Below are 19,623 nucleotides of genomic sequence, written 5' to 3' on the forward strand. Positions count from 1 at the left end.
CAGGCTGAAGGGAGAAACCATCAAAGGTACATAGGTGCATTACAATGACAATGATCTGACTTGAAACAGTACAATGTCTTTACAAGCAATGCATAGCACCTGCCACAGAACTTCAAACTTACCAAAGTAATTTCCTTCCACATCCAATAAAGCCAACAAGAGATAGAAGTACCAGCGCACCTGAAAGTTCATTGGAATACACAATAGAGCTTGGTTTTCCCTCCCTCCCTCCTCCCTATGTTTTGCATATTAAATTTTAAATTTACAGAGCATCCCATTATTCAAATTTGACCAGCCAATCTTCAAAAATTCTATTTAAAGCATTTCTACACATTAAAGCAAGTTTCTCCTTGAACACATACATAAGATTAACATAAGATTAGAAAACTTTAAATTGACTTTTGTAACCACTTCAATTCTAGCTTGCTACCGATATATCCAAGCCTAGAACTCACTACTAACTGGCTCAAAGTTAATAAAACTGGTTGTTTAAAGACCTGGACAAGTGACCCACACATGAGAATTGCTATTGATGTCCAAAGCAATCAAGCAGAACAACTTGAGAATGGAAAGATTACATACACAAAGAAGTACCATCATAAAATGCCTAGTACCCTATGTTGAGCTAAAATATGCATTACTTGCTGATTAGCCTCTTAAACAGCCCCAAAACACACTAAAAATGCTCTTTTAGAGTAAAGCCCTAAAACGAGGAGCAGTTCGAGAGAGTTCAGTGGAAACCCTAAAACGAGGAGCGGTTCGAGAGAGTTTAGTGGAAACACTCATTTTTGGGGCGCCCTTCCACATCTATAAATAGACAAGCTGCCCCCATTCAGCCATCATCCTCGTTTGCAGGTTACACCAGCCCACACACCCTCTGCTGCTGTTTGTGCCCAATTTCCAGCCTGCAAGCCCTCTCCATCTGCTGTCCAGCCATCATCGACTACAGCCTCATTAACTTCAGCCTGTCCATTGCTGTAGGCGACAACTCTCAGCTGCTGGTGGCTGCTCCAGACCGTCCCAGACTGCTGTCCATCATCTCCAAGGTCAGTCAGCCTGCGTTTTCAGCCTTGCACGCCCTGACACTCTCAGACATTGTTTCAACCTACTGTTTGCAGCAGACTGTGCACAGTTTCCAGCCTCCAATCGGTGGTACACTACTGCATTTACTAGTTTCCAGCCTCCAAACTGCTACGTTTTGGTGACCAGCCTGCTGCCATTCACTATTCAGCACTTCTACACTCCGACTAGTGGTCACAGAATTAGGATCCGTCTTTGGTGGACGTCACACTCCGACATTGCTCTACCCTTGAGCACACTGTACACTCTTACATTCATTTACAACATTCATTCACTTCAGAGTTGTGTTCTCTCTCTCCCTTCTTCTGTTTGTGTTTGAGTTTTTGTGTTTGAGTTTTGAGTTTTGTGTTTAGGGTTTGAGTTTTTGAGTTTTGCGTTTAGGGTTTGAGTTTTGCCCTCTATGTCTGTGTCTCTCTTTGTGTTTCTGTCGTGGTCGTACACTATGTGTGTCCTCCATGCAAACCCTAGCAATTTCCTTCACATGGTATCTGAGAGTATCCTGCAGATATCGTGGAGAGCTAGTCTTTGTGTGAGACACACAATACGACTCATAACCGAATCACAATGTCCCAAACACCTTCTTCTCCAGTTTCTATGATGTCTTATCAGGCTTCTCCATCATTGGAGGCCCTGAGACGGCATTATGGACTCAGTGAGGAGGACGATACTCCACCTTCACCAGATTTCACTAACATGACAGAGGAGGACTTTGAGGAGTACTATGGCAACAAGTATGGTGATGTTTACACCCCTCCTACCAGTTTTGCTACCACATCCGAACCGGTTGGTGAGGCTAGCCACCTCTCCGCCGATCATGGAGGACATACGGCATTCGGAATATCTGGCGATCCATCTTCCTCATCTCAGCCAGGTCCAATGTCAAGTTTGTACAATTCTTTTGTGTTGCATGAATCTAAACCCTCACCTGTTTCTTCTATTGAGGTATGGGATCCGGATGGCTTTGCATATGTGAACTTCAATAGAGGGGACTCATGAAGCAGACGAAATTCAGGTACATCTACAGCTTCTGTTTCATTTGAGCTAGCTTCTGTCTTCACACTCTCCTTGGGTTACACCTACCAAAAGATTCCCATCTTTTGCTCACTATGTTGCCGTACCACCTCCTTGGGTTCCTCATGTGGCTACCATGCCCATGCCTAGTCAACACATCCCTACCTATGGAGCCACCTTGCACACTACACACATGCCTAGTGGGCACTCTGGGGCCCATTCCCAAGTGTACTCCACTCCCCCATCCTACCCACACTACACTTTTTCACACTATCCATCTCCGAGCACTACCACTCCTGTTGCAACGGCCAAGAATGCCTTCACAGATAAGACACGTTTTAGCGGGTCAAATTTTACCACTTAGTCTAATTTCATGCAACAAGTGCTTGAGTCTCAGGGTCTTTGGAACCTCGTCATTTCAAGAGCCTATGCCGGACCCTCGCCTAGCTCACCCTGATTACATCCGTCAATGGAGAGCCCGCAATGCCACAACCAATGTTGAATTGATGCAAGAATTGCTTCCTGAGTTTCACTCTTAGTTGCAACACTTCCCGCTCGCGTCAAAGCGTTGGAGTCACGTTCTCGACTACTATGCAGCTTGTGATCGTACTCGGTGCATCAATCTCGACTTTGAGCTTCAAGAGTTCTCTATTAAGAAAGGGGATGATCTGAAAGTCAACCTAGCTGAATATAGACAGTTACTTGCCGAGTTCGCCACTACTAGCTCTCCAAAGTCAGATGACGATCAAGTTACATTCTTCTTGAATAAGCTGCCCAACAAGTACTTCAATTTCATTCAACACATCATCTCCCAACCTAGATTGCCAACCTTCTACGAGTTTGAGTGCCAGTTCTTGCATTGTGTGAGGCTATATAATCAAGTCCACAAACAATCCTCATCACAGCCTTATTCAGAGCAAAGGAGGTTGGTTGTCTCTTCTTTGGGAGGGACAACCACTAGTGGCAAAAACTCGCTAGATGCGAAGGCAAGCCAATTAAAGGGTGACTCTGCTTCCTCAGATGGAACCAAAGAATCTAGACCTATCTGGCAGCAACTCCCTAAGAAAAACCGGTTTTGCACACATTGCCAGAGAGCATGCCATGTGGACGAGGAGTATTGTTATTGCTGTTGGACATGTGGCTCGAGTACAGCCTCAACGGCCCCTCTCTTTCACTACCCCTAAGGGATTGGATGATTGGTCTGCACGTTCCGATCCCATTGCACTGCATGCATCCATCTCACCTTCCTCTCCATCTCGTCAGGCGTTCCCTTGGCAGAGCCCTGCTACTGGACATACGCGATGGTAGCCACCTTCTTCGACTCGCATGCCTCTAGGTCCTTTCGGATATCCTAGGTTAGTCTAGCATTCATTTTTTGCAGTCTTAGAGTCGGGCCCATAGAATTCATTATCCTTAGTTTTTCCATTTTTTTGTCTTCCGCTGCATTTCCTCACACACATACACATTCATTGCATTTATTTTGAGTTAGATTTTCCTTCTGTTCTATTTTGCTTTGGAGCATCTCACCAATAACCTCTATGTTTGCAAATTCTCCTCTCTTTTGCAGGGATTTGTCTTTTAGTGTAGGGCTAACTTGTAGATTGCATTGGTCCTCCCTGGGCTAGAGACATGGGGATGTGCACTGTTCCTTTCATGGTTTCATCATCCTAGGAGTGCTTGCTCTTCTTCCAGCATGGCGGTTTCCCCTCCGGAGGTGGATCGTGCAGCATCTCTCTCGATGCTATCATGGCGATGACTTCTACCTTGCTCTTCTAGCAGGGTGCTTCATCCACTTCATCTTCTTTCATTCCTTATGGTTCTCCGCACCATATGAAGACCGACGACATCAAGCTTCTCTTCCTTCTTTGGTACCTACATTTAGGTTGAGAGGGGATTCCTACCCTTCTTGGTATTCTACAGGCATCAGCACTTTGTCTTCGAGATCGGCTTCTTCCGCCTATTATACCTTACCCTTTGCATTGCATGATTACATCATCCTTGTACTAGGGCGCTTGGGCAAGTGAACAATTTTCCTACGAGGGACACTGTCCAAGTGGCACCTGTTGCATGAGCATTCTTCAACATGTAGCATACTTTGCATCTCATTGTGCAAAGCACCACTTACGCGGATCCTAAGTAGTTTCCACCAGCAGCTATTGTTACCACACTACCATCCTTCTTCATCACATGGATACCTCATCACCTATTTTTCCTCGTCATCGACACCCTGAGTGGATGGGCTAGCTTGTACTATTTTATGATGTGTTGGGTGTACCCTCCCTACTCCCGTCTTCTGGGTCACTTTTACTCAATCGGCCGCATCCCATCAAATTCACTTCACTTATTCAAAAAAAAAAAAAACCAAAAAAAAAAAATCCATATAGTTTCATCCGCCTTTGTAGGGCTTGGTAGGTCACTGGGCAGCCGACATGCAACCTTTGTCCGATGCCCTGTTCTCTCTGGGGTGACTACTTGGATTCCCTTGGTAAGATAGCTATCGACTATGTAGTCTTGGTAAGCCACTGGGTAGCCGACGTGCACCCTTTGTCCGATGCCTTGGTTGCTTTGGGGTGAGATGCCTTGGGATACATAAATATCATAATGGCTGGTCTAACCTTTCAGCTCAGTTTTGGGCCTGCGAGGGGATGTTGAGCTAAAATATGCATTACTTGCTGATTAGTCTCTTAAACAGTCCCAAAACACACTAAAAATGCTCTTTTAGAGTAAAACCCTAAAACTGGGAGCGATTCGAGAGAGTTCAATGGAAACCCTAAAACGAGGAGCGGTTCGAGAGAGTTTAGCGGAAACCCTAATTTTTGGGGCACCCTTCCACATCTATAAATAGACAGGCTGCCCCCATTTAGCCACCATCCTTGTTTGCAGGTTACACCAGCCCACACACCCTCTGCTACTGTTAGCGCCCAGTTTCCAGCCTGCAGCCCGCCTCCATCTACTGTCCAACCATCATCGACTGCAGCTACATTATCTTCAGACTGTCCATTGCTGTACGCGACAGCTATCAGCTGCTGCTGGCGACTACTCCAGACTATACCAAACTGTTGTTCAGCCTGCTGTCCATCATCTCCAGGGTCAGCCAGCCTGCATTTTCAGCATTGCAAACCCTGACACTCTCAGACACTCTTTCAGCCTGCTGTTTACAATAGACTATGCATAGTTTCCAACCTCTGATCGGTGGTACACTGCTGCGTTTACCAGTTTCCAGCCTCCAGACTGCTGCGAATTGGTGTCCAGCTTGCTACCATTCACTATTCAGCACTCCTACACTCCGACTGGTGGTCACAGACTTGGGATCCGTCTTCGGTGGATGTCACACTCCCTCTACCCTTGAGCACACTGTACACTCTTACATTCATTTACAGCATTCATTCACTTCACAGTTGTGTGCTCTCTCTCCCTTCTTCTGTTTGTGTTTAAGTTTTTGTGTGTGAGTTTTGAGTTTTGCGTTTAGGGTTTGAGTTTTTGAGTTTTGTGTTAAAATTAGGACAACCTAGCTTACCATTTGTTGTTTGATAGTTCTTGGACTTTCATAAATTGTTTTGGCCACTAAGGTCTATCCAGAAAAGAAGACTATTATTATATATTGAAGTAAGCCTTCCATGGTGACCTCAATCTTTGGATCCTTATTTGGTGTGTCTTTGCACTGGCCATAGTTGGAGTGGCTGTATTCTCTTGGTCGTTCCCTAGCACGCTGATCTTTATTTAAGATCATTATTTGCAAAGTTTTGCAGTACCAAGTGATAGGTTTAAGTCCTTGATGCATCCAAAGCCAGTGCAATAATGCATATCAGTTTCAGAGCATATTACTGTCAATGATTTTACACCTCAGAAATCATGTGAATGACAAAAATAGCTCCAATCCCACCGCATGAGAAACTAACTATAACAGTAGTATGTCACCACTCATGGCTGTAAATGTAGAAATATTACACCAGCGTGTTGCAATTGCATGCGTAGAAAGCAAAGCATCACAACTATATTATCACAGAGGAGTGTATCCAATCAGTGGAGTATAAAGACAGTAATCTCTGCATTACCAGAGGTTATCTGAGGTCATCTGTTTGCATTCAGAATATTCAGAGCATCACTGCCACAGCTGTGTTCCCAAGATTCTATTACTGTCATGACAGCAGCATCCAGGAACACATGAATCATCAGCCTTCCAATCACGAGCTTCCAAGTTTCACACAGGTCCACAGCAGTTCACATCGGTATCATGCAGTCTCCCAGGTCAGCATTACAGATTATGACAAACATCCGTTCACAACAGCCAGAATTCAAATTCAAGCCAACATTCGTTCAAACCATTGAAAAGTTCAGCTCAAGGCAGCATCTGTTAGCCAGTATTTTGTCAGTCTGTCATCTGGTTGTGAGCTCCGTCAGAGTCTCATGGAGACATTGGAGCTCTGACTGTTTCTGCCAATTTAGTTTCTGTGCATTTCTTTTTCCATGAGTGTCAGGTGTGTTTCACAATCTGTAGCCAATTTCCAACCTTTGCAGTGGCCAAGCAATCTGTATGTGTGCAATCAGATCAGGTTGGCCTGCGCACACATTAGCAACAACATTTTCACCATCATGCTGGTTTTTAGTGGTGGAATATCATCAGTAATTAGTGGTATTAAGCTGGTTTTGTGGACAGCAATGTGTTTTAATGAATGCCGCTGAAAATTCAGCCATGGTTTGTGCTCAGTTTCACCTTTGCTACGGTTGTCTGGCCAAAACAGTTGAGAGATGCTCTTGAGAAATGCATTCTATGGGTTTCTCGCAACATAAGTCCTATGTCATGGATTTTGCTGGCTGGAAATCTTTAGTAAGTGTTTGGCATTAGCATCGTTAACCGGCACTGGCCAATCTTGTTTCAACTATGATGGTTTTTGGAAAATTCCAGTGCATTCAACTTTCGCACCTTACGATGCGATCAAGGACAATTGCAAGGATTTCAATAGGGAGGTCTATCACAAGGACATGAAATTTTGATGCTTTGATTAGAATTTGATTAAAAGTGAATCAAAATGTGCAAATGTGACTTGCACATGTGAAGTGTAGGTCACTTATTTCACAATGTGGGACCTAGGATCAAGGAGTGCCAAAGGTAAAAGTTGTAACAAGTTATATTGGACAAGTACTAGGTCATACCTAGTATCCAAATTTGGCCAAGAACAATTAATTGGCCATAATTGTTAGTCTTGACACTAAAGAATTGGCAATTAATTAATGCCAGTTTCAGACTAATGCGTGTTCACAATCACTTGGGTGATACGTTGGCCTCAAACATTTAATTGTTGGTCAATCTTTTTTTTAGCCACAAATAATTATTAAATAAATTTTCAAAAGTAATATTTTGAAAATTCATTTACTAAAGTTGCATAATGCTACAAATTGTCTTGGAAAGCTGTCACTTGGCAAAACTTGCCCTGCAAGTGGGAAAAAAGTTTTTGAGGTTTTTTTTTTTTTTTTTTGGGGGGGGGGGGGGGGGGGGGGGGGGGGGGGGGAGAGAGAGAGAGAGAGAGAGAGAGAGAGATGCAACCACAATCGTGAAGAGATGGCAACAACCTAACTTGTGTGCCGACTATCCTATGACCTCACCTTGGTACCTCGTCTATCCTCCAGCACATCACCTGCACTTGACCTGCTAGCCTGCATAACTTCTATCCCACACCTACTCTGCACAGGGACTAGCCAAATTCAAAGGGATCAAGAGAGAGACACAGAGAGAGAGAGAGAGAAAGAGAGAGAGAAACCTTGCTCAATTCTGCCAACTATTTCCTACTTGCCCTGCACACACTAAGCTCCTGTGGGAGTGGGACCAGTGTGCCACCAGCTTGCATCTCAGCCTCCTACCGCCTGTTCGTGCAACATGCAAGTGAAGGCAACCTGTTCCTGACCTCGGGCATGTGTAAAAACAAGGTATTACTCACAGTTTGATCTTCAGATTTGAGCTCCAATCCAGTGCAGATCTGCAGTTATTACCTCAGACAGTGCTTGTCACATCTTCTATTCTGCACAGCACTCACAAAGGTTGGCCTTTTATTATGGCTAATATGCAGGAGTCAAGTGGTACTAATGTGGCTTTTCTTGACCAGCATATTGGGCATGGGGATGAGAAAGAATCGGTTGAATCAGATGGTGACTCTTTGGCTGAGAATTCTGGTCAGTTGATGGAAGGGAATGAGATGGGAAAACACCGTAAGATGACGGTTGACGAAACGGTTTTGTGTGCTCCCAATTTGCCTCAACAAGGATGTTTCTTGCTCACAGGCTGATGAGTCTTTCCAGTTCATGCTTGCCACTGCCAACACTCTTATGTTTGATTATGTTCATGCTAATGAGAGTAAAGCGAGCTCTTTACCAAAAGGGGATCATGTGGTTGCTGTCATGGAAACTGACCTAGTTTTACAGCAAATTGCTGCCTTTCATGAGATTTCAACCATCCTTTATTTTACGGACAGGCCTGCTTTGATTGCTCGAATTCGTGCTTGGCTGCAATACATACATGTTCCTGGACAAGTGCAGGCTCCTCTCGTGGAAGAGATTTACGATGGCCCCAAGGGGTTTTTTGAGGTCTTTTTTCATACTCCAGATGTGTGCCTGCTCACATTATGCAACATATTCCTTTGTTTTTGGATGGTCAACTAGTCCATATGGTCTCGTGGAGGCCTATGGCTAAGTTTCAAGAGGTTTTGAGGCAAGCATGCCCAATCTGGGTGGAGATAGTTAATTTTCCTACACATCTTTGGAGACATCTTCCTTTGGTTTTGAGATCCCTTTGCGAGGTGTTGGTGGAGCCCCATTTCGCTTCCCCTAATAGAAATAGAGCTTGTATGCTTTGGACCAATGGGAAACCTCGGCCTAATAAAATTCGTTTTTAAGATCCCTGGGTTGCAAATGTTGGTTTTTGACCTCAAATGGGGGACATTTTCCAAGAATAAAGTGCTTGTGCCTCTGGCCATTGCAAAGCTAATCATATACACTCCCAAAAGTCTGAATCAACAGTATATTGATCTCTCGTGGCATCCAACTCAATGTGGTAAACCATGCTAACAACCGATAACTGAGGTTTACATGATAGTGCATGAATTACAGCTAAGAGCTCTTTCTCATGGACCTGCAAATTCCTCTCTATACCATGGAGAACACGACTTTCATAAGCAACTGCTCAACCATCCTACATTAAAAATAGCCCCAATGATGTTTCCACATGCATCACACTGCACAACAAATGACTTCCTATGATCAACCAACACAAGCACAGGATCTTAAGTCATTTTTTCTTTCACCATATCAAATGCTAAAATTTCCAATGCTATCCATCTAAAAGGCACATTCTTCTTCTACAAAGCATGCAATGGAGAAGCAATTTCAGCAAAGTTTTGTACATACTTTCTGTACTACGAACAAACTTCTATAAAGCTACAAATCTCATCAACATTCCTAAGATGTGGCTATTAACGAATTGCATGAACTTTTGCAAGATCCATAGAATGCCATCAGCTGATAAAATATGCCCCAAAAAGTGGATCTCATGCAAGAACAATCCACTTTTCTCATCATTTACCAACAGTTCATGCTTACCCAACTCATTAATACTATTGCCAAGTGCTTCCAATGCTCGGTCTCATTCTTCAAAAAGACAATCATGTCATCAAAGAAAGTACCTAGAAATGCCCTATGCTGCCGAAAAATGTGATCCATCATTCTATTGAAGGTGGCAAGAGCATTAATAAGCCCAAATGGCATGACAAGAAACTCATATAAACCAAAAGATGTTTAGACAGCTATATTAGATACATCTTCAAGCCTAACCCGAATCTCATGGTATCCACTTTTCAAATCTACATAGCTGAAAATGGCTGCTCCTTGCAATCTATCCAAGATATCATTGATCTTTTTCTACACTAGAAGCACTGGTGAACAAAATGCAAATGAGCTAGCCTGAATCAACTCTTTCTCTGACAGTTCATTCACCTGACTCAAAGTTTCTTCCTATTGAGTTGCACTAACTCTGTGAGGTGGCTTGTTAATGGCTACCCCCAACAACCTATCCAAGATTCATTGATCTTTTTCTGTACTAGAAGCATTGGTGAACAAAATGGAGATGAGCTGGAGCCTCGGATGAATCAGCCCTTTCTCTTACAGCTCATTCACTTGACTCATATCTCCTCCTGCTGAGCTGCACTAACTCTGTAAGGTGGCTTGTTAGGAGAGCTATTGCTAGGGATCAAGTCTATGCCATGATCTTCACGCCTTTCAAGCAGTAGTTGCACCAAAAGTGACTAAGAAAAGCAATCAACATAGGTTTTCAGAAATGGCATGCAATCTTTATCCAAGTGACTCACATTCCCCACATTTTCATTATCACTTTTAGCTTTCGTGAAAACCAAGTAAGCTGAAAGATGATTTTTCATAACTTTGGAAATAGCAAAAGCAGATACAAGGGGGACAGATTCCCCTTTCAATTTTGCATCCAAAGTATGAATTTTGCCTCTATAGCAAAGAGTCACAATTTTATCATGAGTAACAACAACTGCATGTACACAATAGTACCAAGATATCCCAAGCAAGAAATCACATCCTTCCAAAGGTGCAATAACGAACTCTCCACTGTCCACATAACTCTCGATGTGCAGACAAAGCCTTCCAATAATAGGAGTGACCCGCTCTACGTACCCCTTGATGTCATACCAATCTCACCCATGGGCACCATCTCATTCTGTCTTATGCCTAGATGGACAGTCATGTCACTAGAGAAAAAGTTTGATCTGCATGCTGATCTCTAATTTTGCCCCATACTCTGCAAAGCTCAATGCTATCATCATTGGGTTGATCTGCCATTTACATCAAACACTAAACAAGCCAAGGTTTTGCTCTTCTTTTCCTTACTATCATCCTTAGAAGCTTGTTATTTGTTAGGACAGCTCCTTGCCATATAACCCTCCTAATAAAAAATAAAGCATTTATTTACAGCCACAAGTTTATGCTTTCCGAAAATTTTCAGCAAGGTTTAGGGCATGTGACATGGTTAGACAACATTGTGGCCAATGTTGTGACTATGATGCCTTACGGAAATTCCATTGCAATATGCTTTTCCTTTGGCAAAATGCAGTGCAATCGAGGACGATAGCGAAAGGTCTATCACAAGGATGTGAAATTTTAAGATGCTTTAATCTTGCTGAAAACATTTGATTAAATTATTAATCAAATGTGCAAGGTTATTTCGTACATGTGATGCACATGGCAATTGTTTCATGATAACAAGCAAAGGACCCCGAGGATGCACTAGGTGCCAGAGGCAAAAGTTCTAATAAGTTGTCTAACAACTGCTAGGTGATACCCGGTGTCACATTTCGGCCTCGACCAATTTATTGGCCACTAATGTTAGTGGTGGCATTAGAGATTGTGTTAATTAATGCCAATCTAAGGATCAATAACTGGTCAAGGATACTTGAAAGACAAATTGGCCTAGTCAATTTACCTATTGATTGGTGGGATTTTCTTTTTTAGCACTAGATTAATTACTAAATTAATTTTTAAAATTAATATTCTGAAAATCGGCTTAATAAGCTAGATAATGCTGAAAAATGGGATTAGAAGGCTGCCACTTAGCAAAACTTGCCCGTGCAAGAGGAAAAAAAGTTTTTAGGGATTGGCGGAAGTCTATTCCAAACATTGTGAGAGAGAAGGAAGCTATTAGAGAGCAAGGAGAGGTTGTTGATGTGATTTGCAGCCACCAAGGATTAGTCCTACAACATATGACAACAATTTGGAGCCCTTTAGGGGAAAATGACCGCAACCCAAGGTCCTTTTCCTGCGAGTGACAATAGACAGGAGGGAGCAACAGTCTTTTATTGGTGGTTCTAAACTCTAGGTGACAGCTTCCATGGCTATTTGAGAATAGCAACAGCACCTTTTCAGTGTTTTTTACGGTGAAACTCTCTCTACAGCACTCTCTCTCATCCCCCAACCATCTCGCAAGTTATCTCAGCATTTTCCCGCAATCTAAGCCATCAAAGAAAAAGATTTCGGTCAATCTCTCTCGTAAACCCTAATTTACAACAGAAATTAGGGTTTAACAACTGCCTCAGGATGCGTGCTCAGAATTGAGGAGCTAGGGCTTATATTCTAGCAAATGAAATTAAGGAATTTCAAGAAGATTCAAGAGGCCAACCAACCGATATCGAATTTGGAGCTGAATTTGTCTTTCAAGGAGTAGGGTGAAGGCCAATCCCCAAGCAAACCAAGGGGCAAATTGGTTTGGAGGCTTGCTGGTCAATTTTGATAACAAGAGGCACATGGATTAGTGGAGGAGATTGAAGCATCTCAGTTGTACTCCTTTCATTTGCAATATAAGATAAAGAAATACTGCAAGGCGTACCAATTTGGGGCCAATAGAGTGTCCAATGTCCAAGATTAAAGTAGTAAAGTGTGCAATTTCAGTGTACGTAAATTTTACATTGCTGTAATTAGTAATTAATCAGGTTATTACCACCCTATCCAAGGAGAAAGGCTGGTTTCATAGATCCATTTCCAAGATACCATCAATTCCCTTGAATTGGTCAACCCGAGGTAGCTAATTGAAGTTCAAAAGCTCTACTCTAGTACTGAAATTGTATTCAGCTGAGCATTGCAGCAAGAATGTCTTCAAATAGTGAGATGGGATTAAGCAAGGATGATGCCTCTCAATCTGAAAACTTACTCAGTGTTGGGGAAAATGCAATGTTTGATCTTAAACAAGGCATGCAGCATGGACAGCAAACTAATAACGTTGGTTTCGAGCAAAATGTGGATCCTTATAGATCTTTAGAAGCTAATGACTAGCTACTAGCAATAGCAAAAGGAATTTGATTACCGTTTGAAAGATAAGCTGCTGACAGCAACTAAAATGTTTGTGTAATTCGCAAATTATCCTCTATTCATGAACATTTTGAATCCCTTAAAGAAGGGTAGTAAACACAAGAAGAGAAAACCATCTTCAAGAGGTTCAAAACAGCAAGATACACCGAAGGCATAGTGACAGGAAACAGCTGGAACGGCCCCCTAGCATGCGGAATCGCCGTCCCCGCTGGCACGCGTTGCAAATTGGTGGAACGTTCCTTGTCTGAAACGGGACAAGGAACGCCACGTGACACCCACTTACCTTCGGCCGGCCGCTACTCCCGCCCGATTGTCTGTAACTACGCGTTTCGCCGCCTCTTGCATGCCGCTCCTACCCGAGATCGTCTACTCGTTCCTGCCCCCATGACCAGTCCGCACAGCGCCTCCCATTCCCTGTTGCCCCGCGCCAGTCCCAACCGCCAGTCCCTCCGTCTCCTCCCACCTCCAACCTCTCTTTCTTCTCCCTTCTCTTCTTCCTTCTTCCTTCTCTTCACTCCTCCCTTCTCTTCTTCCTTCTTCCTTGGACCTTCTCCCTTCTCTTCCTTCTTCTCCTCTTCTCTTAAGTCTTCCTTCTTCTCCAAGTTCCAAGTTCTCCATTCTTCTCCTCTTCTCTTCTTCTCCCTTCTCTCCTTTTCCCTTCTCTCTTGACTCTTGAGTGAGTCTTGACTCTTGAGCCTTCTCTCTTCTCTCAAGACTCAAGTTCTCACTTCTCTCCAGCCATTTTTATTTCAATTTTCAGCCTAAAATGGCTTCATCTTTCCGCTCCGCTCGTTGGGCTAGCGGTCGAGGAAGAAGGTCCGATGATCGGTCATGGTGGGAAGAAGTAAATGATGACCGTCCATTGAGTGGTGGAGGATCTTGACCATAGACTTGCAAACTTTGCCCATACAAGCGAACTAGTGGAGCAAACAAGGTAATCCATTCAGCCGAGCATTTGTATTTCAAATTTTTATTGGTTTTAATTTTTCAAAGTTACTTAAATATTAGAGTATGGAATACCAATTGCCACTCGTTCCGCTTTATGCATAATCATGTCTGAGCTCATCTCCTACATGAGCCAAATTTAGAGATACAGTTTTGTTCGAATGTGACCTTGGAAAAGCAAAGGGAGCTTCGTGGCCGTGTAGCAAGTCAACAAGCTTATCTTGCATCTACACCACGACCTGTTGCAGTTGGCCTTGCAACTTTTGTGACACCATCCCCATCAAATGTATCTAGAGCAGGGTCAATATCAGGAAGTGCTACCTCCACACCTACTACAGGCATTGCATCGGCCATGGCATCAACAGCGCCACATGTTGCACATAGATAAAGGACACTTGATGCTAGTTGGGATCCCAAGAAGAAGGAAGAGCAGAATAAATCAGCGGTACACTTTTTTTATCATGACCACATTCAATTTTCTGCAGCCAGGTCAGAGTATTTTAAATCGATGTGCAAGAAGATTGGTGAGTATGGTCCTTCGTATGTACCTCCATCATCAAAAACCTTACACACCACTTTGCTCGACAAGGAAAAGTGCCTTGTTGGGCAAGCAGCAGTGACTAGAAAGAGCATGTGGACTAAAAATGGAGTTTCCTTGATTGCTGATGGTTGGAGTGATACACGCAAGTGATCCATTCATGGTATGGTTGCTTATTCTTGTGGGGAAATGTATTTCATATCTTCACATGATGCATCGGGGACAGGAAAGTCAACAGATATACTTCCAATAGAGTGGGTTACAGGTATTGAGCTTATTGGCCCAGAGCATGTTGTGGGATTTGTTGAAGATGGAGAGCCCGCAAATAGGACAACAGGTGCTATTATCCAGGGATATTATCCGCATATCACAGTTTCATATTGTATGGCTCATTGCTTGAACAACCTACTAAAGGATATTGGTAACCTATCATGGATTACACCTGTCATAGAGCAAGGAGCTCAAATGGTTAGCTTTATTTTGAATCACTAGTTTCTTTGCCATCACTTCTCTTTGCGATCGAAGAAGAGAATGCAGTGGTACCTTGAGGCAGTTATTTCTTAGTGATGAGTTTACCTCATCAACATTGGCAGACACTCCTACAGGTATCTTATACTTGGAGAAAGCAAATAACTCCACTTTTTGGGATGATGTAAAGCGGATAGATACTATGGTATCACCTATTGTACATTTATTGAGGATTATGCATGCTATGCAACCTTGCATTGGCAAGGTATATGAGGCTATGGATAGGTTGAATGAAAAGTTGCAAGAGTTGGCACCAAATGATGAGGCTTATGAGGAGATACACCATTTAGTTGTGACAAGGTGGAACTCCTATAGCTCACCCATGCATGCAGTTACATTTGTTGTGGATCCTGAGTTCCAAGGCAAGGGTCAAGAGAATAACAGAGGTTATAGATGCATGGAGACTTATATTGTCTTGTCTTGTGCCTGATCATGGCACTAGACGAAAGATCAGAGATAAGCTTTCATGTTATAGGACCTTTCGGGGTTCTTTTGGTTGTGGGGATGCACAGGAGGATCGCTGTAAAATTGGGGCAGCTTTGTGATGGGAGGACTATGGTTTGGATGGTCCTCAATTGCAGCAACTAACCATCCATATTTTGAGTCAGTCAATTAGCTCCTCTTGTTTGGAGCAATTGTGAAGTACATACGCTCACATTGCTTCAAAGAAGAGAAACCGTCTTGGTGTGGAAAGGGCAAACGATCTAGTATTCGTTAGTGCTAATTTAAGGATGTTATGTAACAGTATGACAACAAAGCCCGATCCATTCATAGAGTGGGAGATGCAACAAGAAGACGAGACACATGTTGATGTTGAGGGAGATGCAACAATTCATGGTACACATGATGATGAGGTTGGCACTTTAGGAGTAGCTAGAGCAGCCTCAGATCATGATGATGATCTTTGATTTAGTTTACTTATCATGAGTCTCACGATACATGACACATGTACATTGTATATGATATTATGATCATTGATGACAGTCTGACACTTGGGTTGTTGACAGTTGTGCCATGCCGATATTATATTTGTACTTCAATCTTGCAATTGCCCTTTGGACTATTTTGGCATGCCGCATTTTGCTTCAGTCTAAATATTAAACTTTATATTTGTAGTCTTTTTTGGGGCAATAAACATGTTCTTTCAAAGATTAGACTTCATATTTGTAATCTCTAATGAGTAGTTTTAGAATGATGCATGATATCTTAAAGTTAAAACCCAAAATGATTTGTCCTTGTAGATTATATACCTTGGTTTTAACACTCCAAAGTCCACATGGATTATGAGTGAAATATTAATTTTTTTTCATGAATTTTAATTCTTTAAATACCATTCTCGTTCCCACATCCCCGTTCCCTAGGTTTGGCGTCCCCGTCACCATCCATGTCCCCGTCCTCATCATCATTCCCCGTTCCCGTTCCTCGTTTCATGTTTCTATGACCGAAGGTAGAGCCAATAGAGCAACATGATGTTCCAAAGGTGCGTAGTCAACATAAGCAAATGATGCCAATGGGGCAATTAATGCATATGCAAGGCCAACTTGGAAGGGCCAATCCAATGCTTTTTGAACAGCAATGTATGCATGCAATGATGGGGCAGCCACGGCACTTTGGTGGTGGCACAAGTTTCCATACTATCATGGGTCACCGCATGTGGTGAGGTATGATACAACTCCTTATCATATGTAGCAACCAATGCGTAGTGTACAAGGCCCAATGTATTTGGGTATGGCTAGTAATATACATATCCCATATAGAGCAATGTTGGCATGAAGCTAGAAAACAAAGTGGCAAGTTTGGAAATGCATATATACAGCCCACTGTGTTCGGAGTCATGGTATTAATGTTGGTCATGCAAATGCTTCGTATAGTGTTGGTCATGAGAAAAAATGCAGGTAGTAATTGTGAGAGTGCGCTGCGGAAGAGGGAATACGAACATGGAGGGAGAGAGAGAGAGAGAGAAAGCAGAAAATAAGGAAGAGAAATCTGCACTGACTGAAATGAATGCTGAATATAAACGGGAAGGCGGAAGGAGACTGATCAGTCCCTGCACGCAACCCACAGCGTCAGTGAGGGCACCAGATCAGGCTGATGATGATGGCAACACCACCATGGGGGAGAAGGAGTGTCGAAATCTGCAAGAAGACAAGTGATCAAGTGGGGAGGGGGCTGCCTATAAATAGGCAAAAGGACAAACCCTAAAAATGCCCTAAAATGGTCGCCCCACATCAGTGACCAAAAAAGTGGCCGGGCAGCCAGTGGCTGCCCACTAAAAGAGGCCAAAAAGAAATGCACATCCTAAGACAGCTAGTCGACAGTGACTAGCCTCCCCCATCATAACACATGACAAACATGTCAGAGCTCCTAATGTCCTCGTCTGACTCAAACTAAGGCTCACAAGTAGGAGATGACAAGGCATGACAAACATGACTGCTAACACCCCCTCTTTGATCCTGGATGTGGCTGAAGGCCAAAGAAGAAATAGATCCTGGGGTGGCAAGAGGAATGCCAATGTCGATGAAGTCCGTCGATGTAGACTACTGCTGAAGGAGCTCCTCACGATCCTGGGAATCCCCCTCTAAAACACTAAGGGCCACGGAATCCACAACCGCATCACCGAGATCATCCCCCGCTAAAAGGGATGGGCGGTACAAGGGAACCACTGGAGGAGAAGGTGGGGGATGGGAAGGAACCTGTGGAATAGAAGGTGCACAAGCGGGAACGAGTGTAGCAATAGACTGCCGCGGAGGACCCTACATCAAAGAAGGGGAATGAAGCCTGTAAAGCCCGCTCTCCTGCCAACCTGTAGATAAGACAGCTCCTGTAAAAGAATCCTCAATAAAAACGGCATGCTCGATGAAGATCACTCGTGTGCCAAGCCTCGTAAGGCCATAAACTGAGAGGAGGGGAAGGCCCAAATCTGGAACATGTAGGGCCTGTTAAAAGGAGCTCGAAGGTCGGTCGGTAAACAAAGGCAATGTGCCAACACCACTAATAGGCATCGATAAAATGTCACCAACAGTGACTGAACCCTCTGATGGATGGAGATCCTGTAACAAATCACCTCGGAGAGTCATGTGACTCGAAGCACCACTGTCCACTAACAAAGGCTGCGCAGAAGACACTGCAGCCACGGAAGAAGGATCCTCCTCCAAAGCATGGATATGAAGGAACAATGACTCATGGGTAACAGCTGGTGTAGAGGTAGAAGAAGGCTCCAATGTAGATCCACCCTTCGCTGCGGGACGAAGGTGAGGGTACTTCTTCCAGCATTTCTCTTCGGGATGTGTCCCTTTCCCACAGTGTGGGCACTTTGGTCTCTCTGAATCTGAGTCAGAGCCTGAAGAACTATCCTTCTTCTTAGCCTTTGACTTCTTCTTCTTCTTCTGTCCTCCCGAACCTGCAACAAAGGCTCCAGTGGAGTCGGATCCACGGGCACTGACCTCTCTGAGTCGCTCGTCATGCTCCAAGACAAGCGGGGATAGCTCCTCCCATAGAAGCTGGGCATAGGTCCTCGAAGTAAGAAGGCTGGTGTAGAAGACATCAAACCAAGGCGATGGCAGCTGAGTCAAGAGAATCATAGCCACGTCTTCGGAAGATATCGTCCGACCGAGGGATGCAAGCTCATCCCTCATATCCTGTAATCTCTTGATGTGGTTCTTCATGGAAGGACTATCATCAATAGCGAGCATCTGCAACTTCTTTTCGAGAGATATCCGGTGGGTAAACGTCTTCTGTTGATAGAGAGACGCGAGCTTTCTCCACACGTCTGCTGCAGTCTTCAACCTGTGAACATGAACAAGGACAGAATCCTGCAAACTCAGAAAGAGAAAAGATCTTGCTCTAGAATTGAGCCGATCCCATGAGGCTACACAATCCATAGATATCCCATCTGCGAGATCCACCTTAGGCCGGGGAATAGGAACAGAAACAAGCTCCCAAAGATCGAAGGAGTCCAAGATACACTCCACCTTGTAGGACCATAGAGAAAAGTTGGAGCCATCCAACCGGTCCCCTTTGGGCAACTGAGGAAGTACGGGTACCTGTATAGGGGGTACCAAAGGCTGCATCTTCGGCCCACTGGAAGGGGCTTGCCGAGATATATGAATAGAGGGCGACAGGAAAGAGGAATAGACTCCGAACGACGGTCCTCGTGATAGACTCCGTTCAAATGAGTGTCGAGACAAAAGCTCGTCATCTGAGTCATCAAAGCCCGTAAACTAATGAGAAGACATCTTCCAATCTGCAAAACACCAAAGAAAACTTTGCCGATGCCGAATAGTGACCAGCAGTATGGTCACCAATCACCAAAACGCAGGCAGGGGAGGCATACAGACACCTGGAGCTGCAAAACGCAAGGTTGTCTGATGAATAGCACCAAGACAGAAGCTGCCAGCACCAGAACGCAACCTGGGAATAGGTCGCCAGCAGGAAAAGAGCCGCCTGGAGATGAAACGACAGCCAGATCAGCAAAGCGCAGGCTGGAGGAGTGTCGCCCAGCTGTAGGAGTGGCCGACCTGACTGAAAACACAAGCAGAAAGCGGTTGTTGATGACGTGGCAGCCTCTAGAGGGGGCGCCTACAGCAAACGCAAGGATGGTGACCTCTTGGAAGGGCCGCCTTGGCTGTTGGGAAAGAGACCAGCAGCAAACG

The 19,623-nt window shown here is 44.0% G+C and overlaps 1 protein-coding gene across 3 annotated transcripts in view; it reads right to left on the reverse strand.

The window, feature by feature from the left end:
- The window catches only part of LOC148009479 (uncharacterized), a 223,115-nt gene that overhangs the window by 133,242 nt on the left and 70,250 nt on the right, over positions 1-19,623 (reverse strand). For all 3 annotated transcript variants that reach the window (XM_087672326.1, XM_087672327.1, XM_087672328.1), the window contains one exon: positions 123-180. In XM_087672326.1, the coding sequence (XP_087528452.1) occupies positions 123-180 (58 nt within the window). The remainder of the gene's footprint in view (positions 1-122; positions 181-19,623) is intronic.

Source organism: Lygodium microphyllum, chromosome 30 (genome assembly GCF_053477565.2).
Source record: "Lygodium microphyllum isolate KBCC chromosome 30, Lygodium_microphyllum_v1.1.10, whole genome shotgun sequence".
Lineage (NCBI taxonomy): Eukaryota > Viridiplantae > Streptophyta > Polypodiopsida > Schizaeales > Lygodiaceae > Lygodium > Lygodium microphyllum.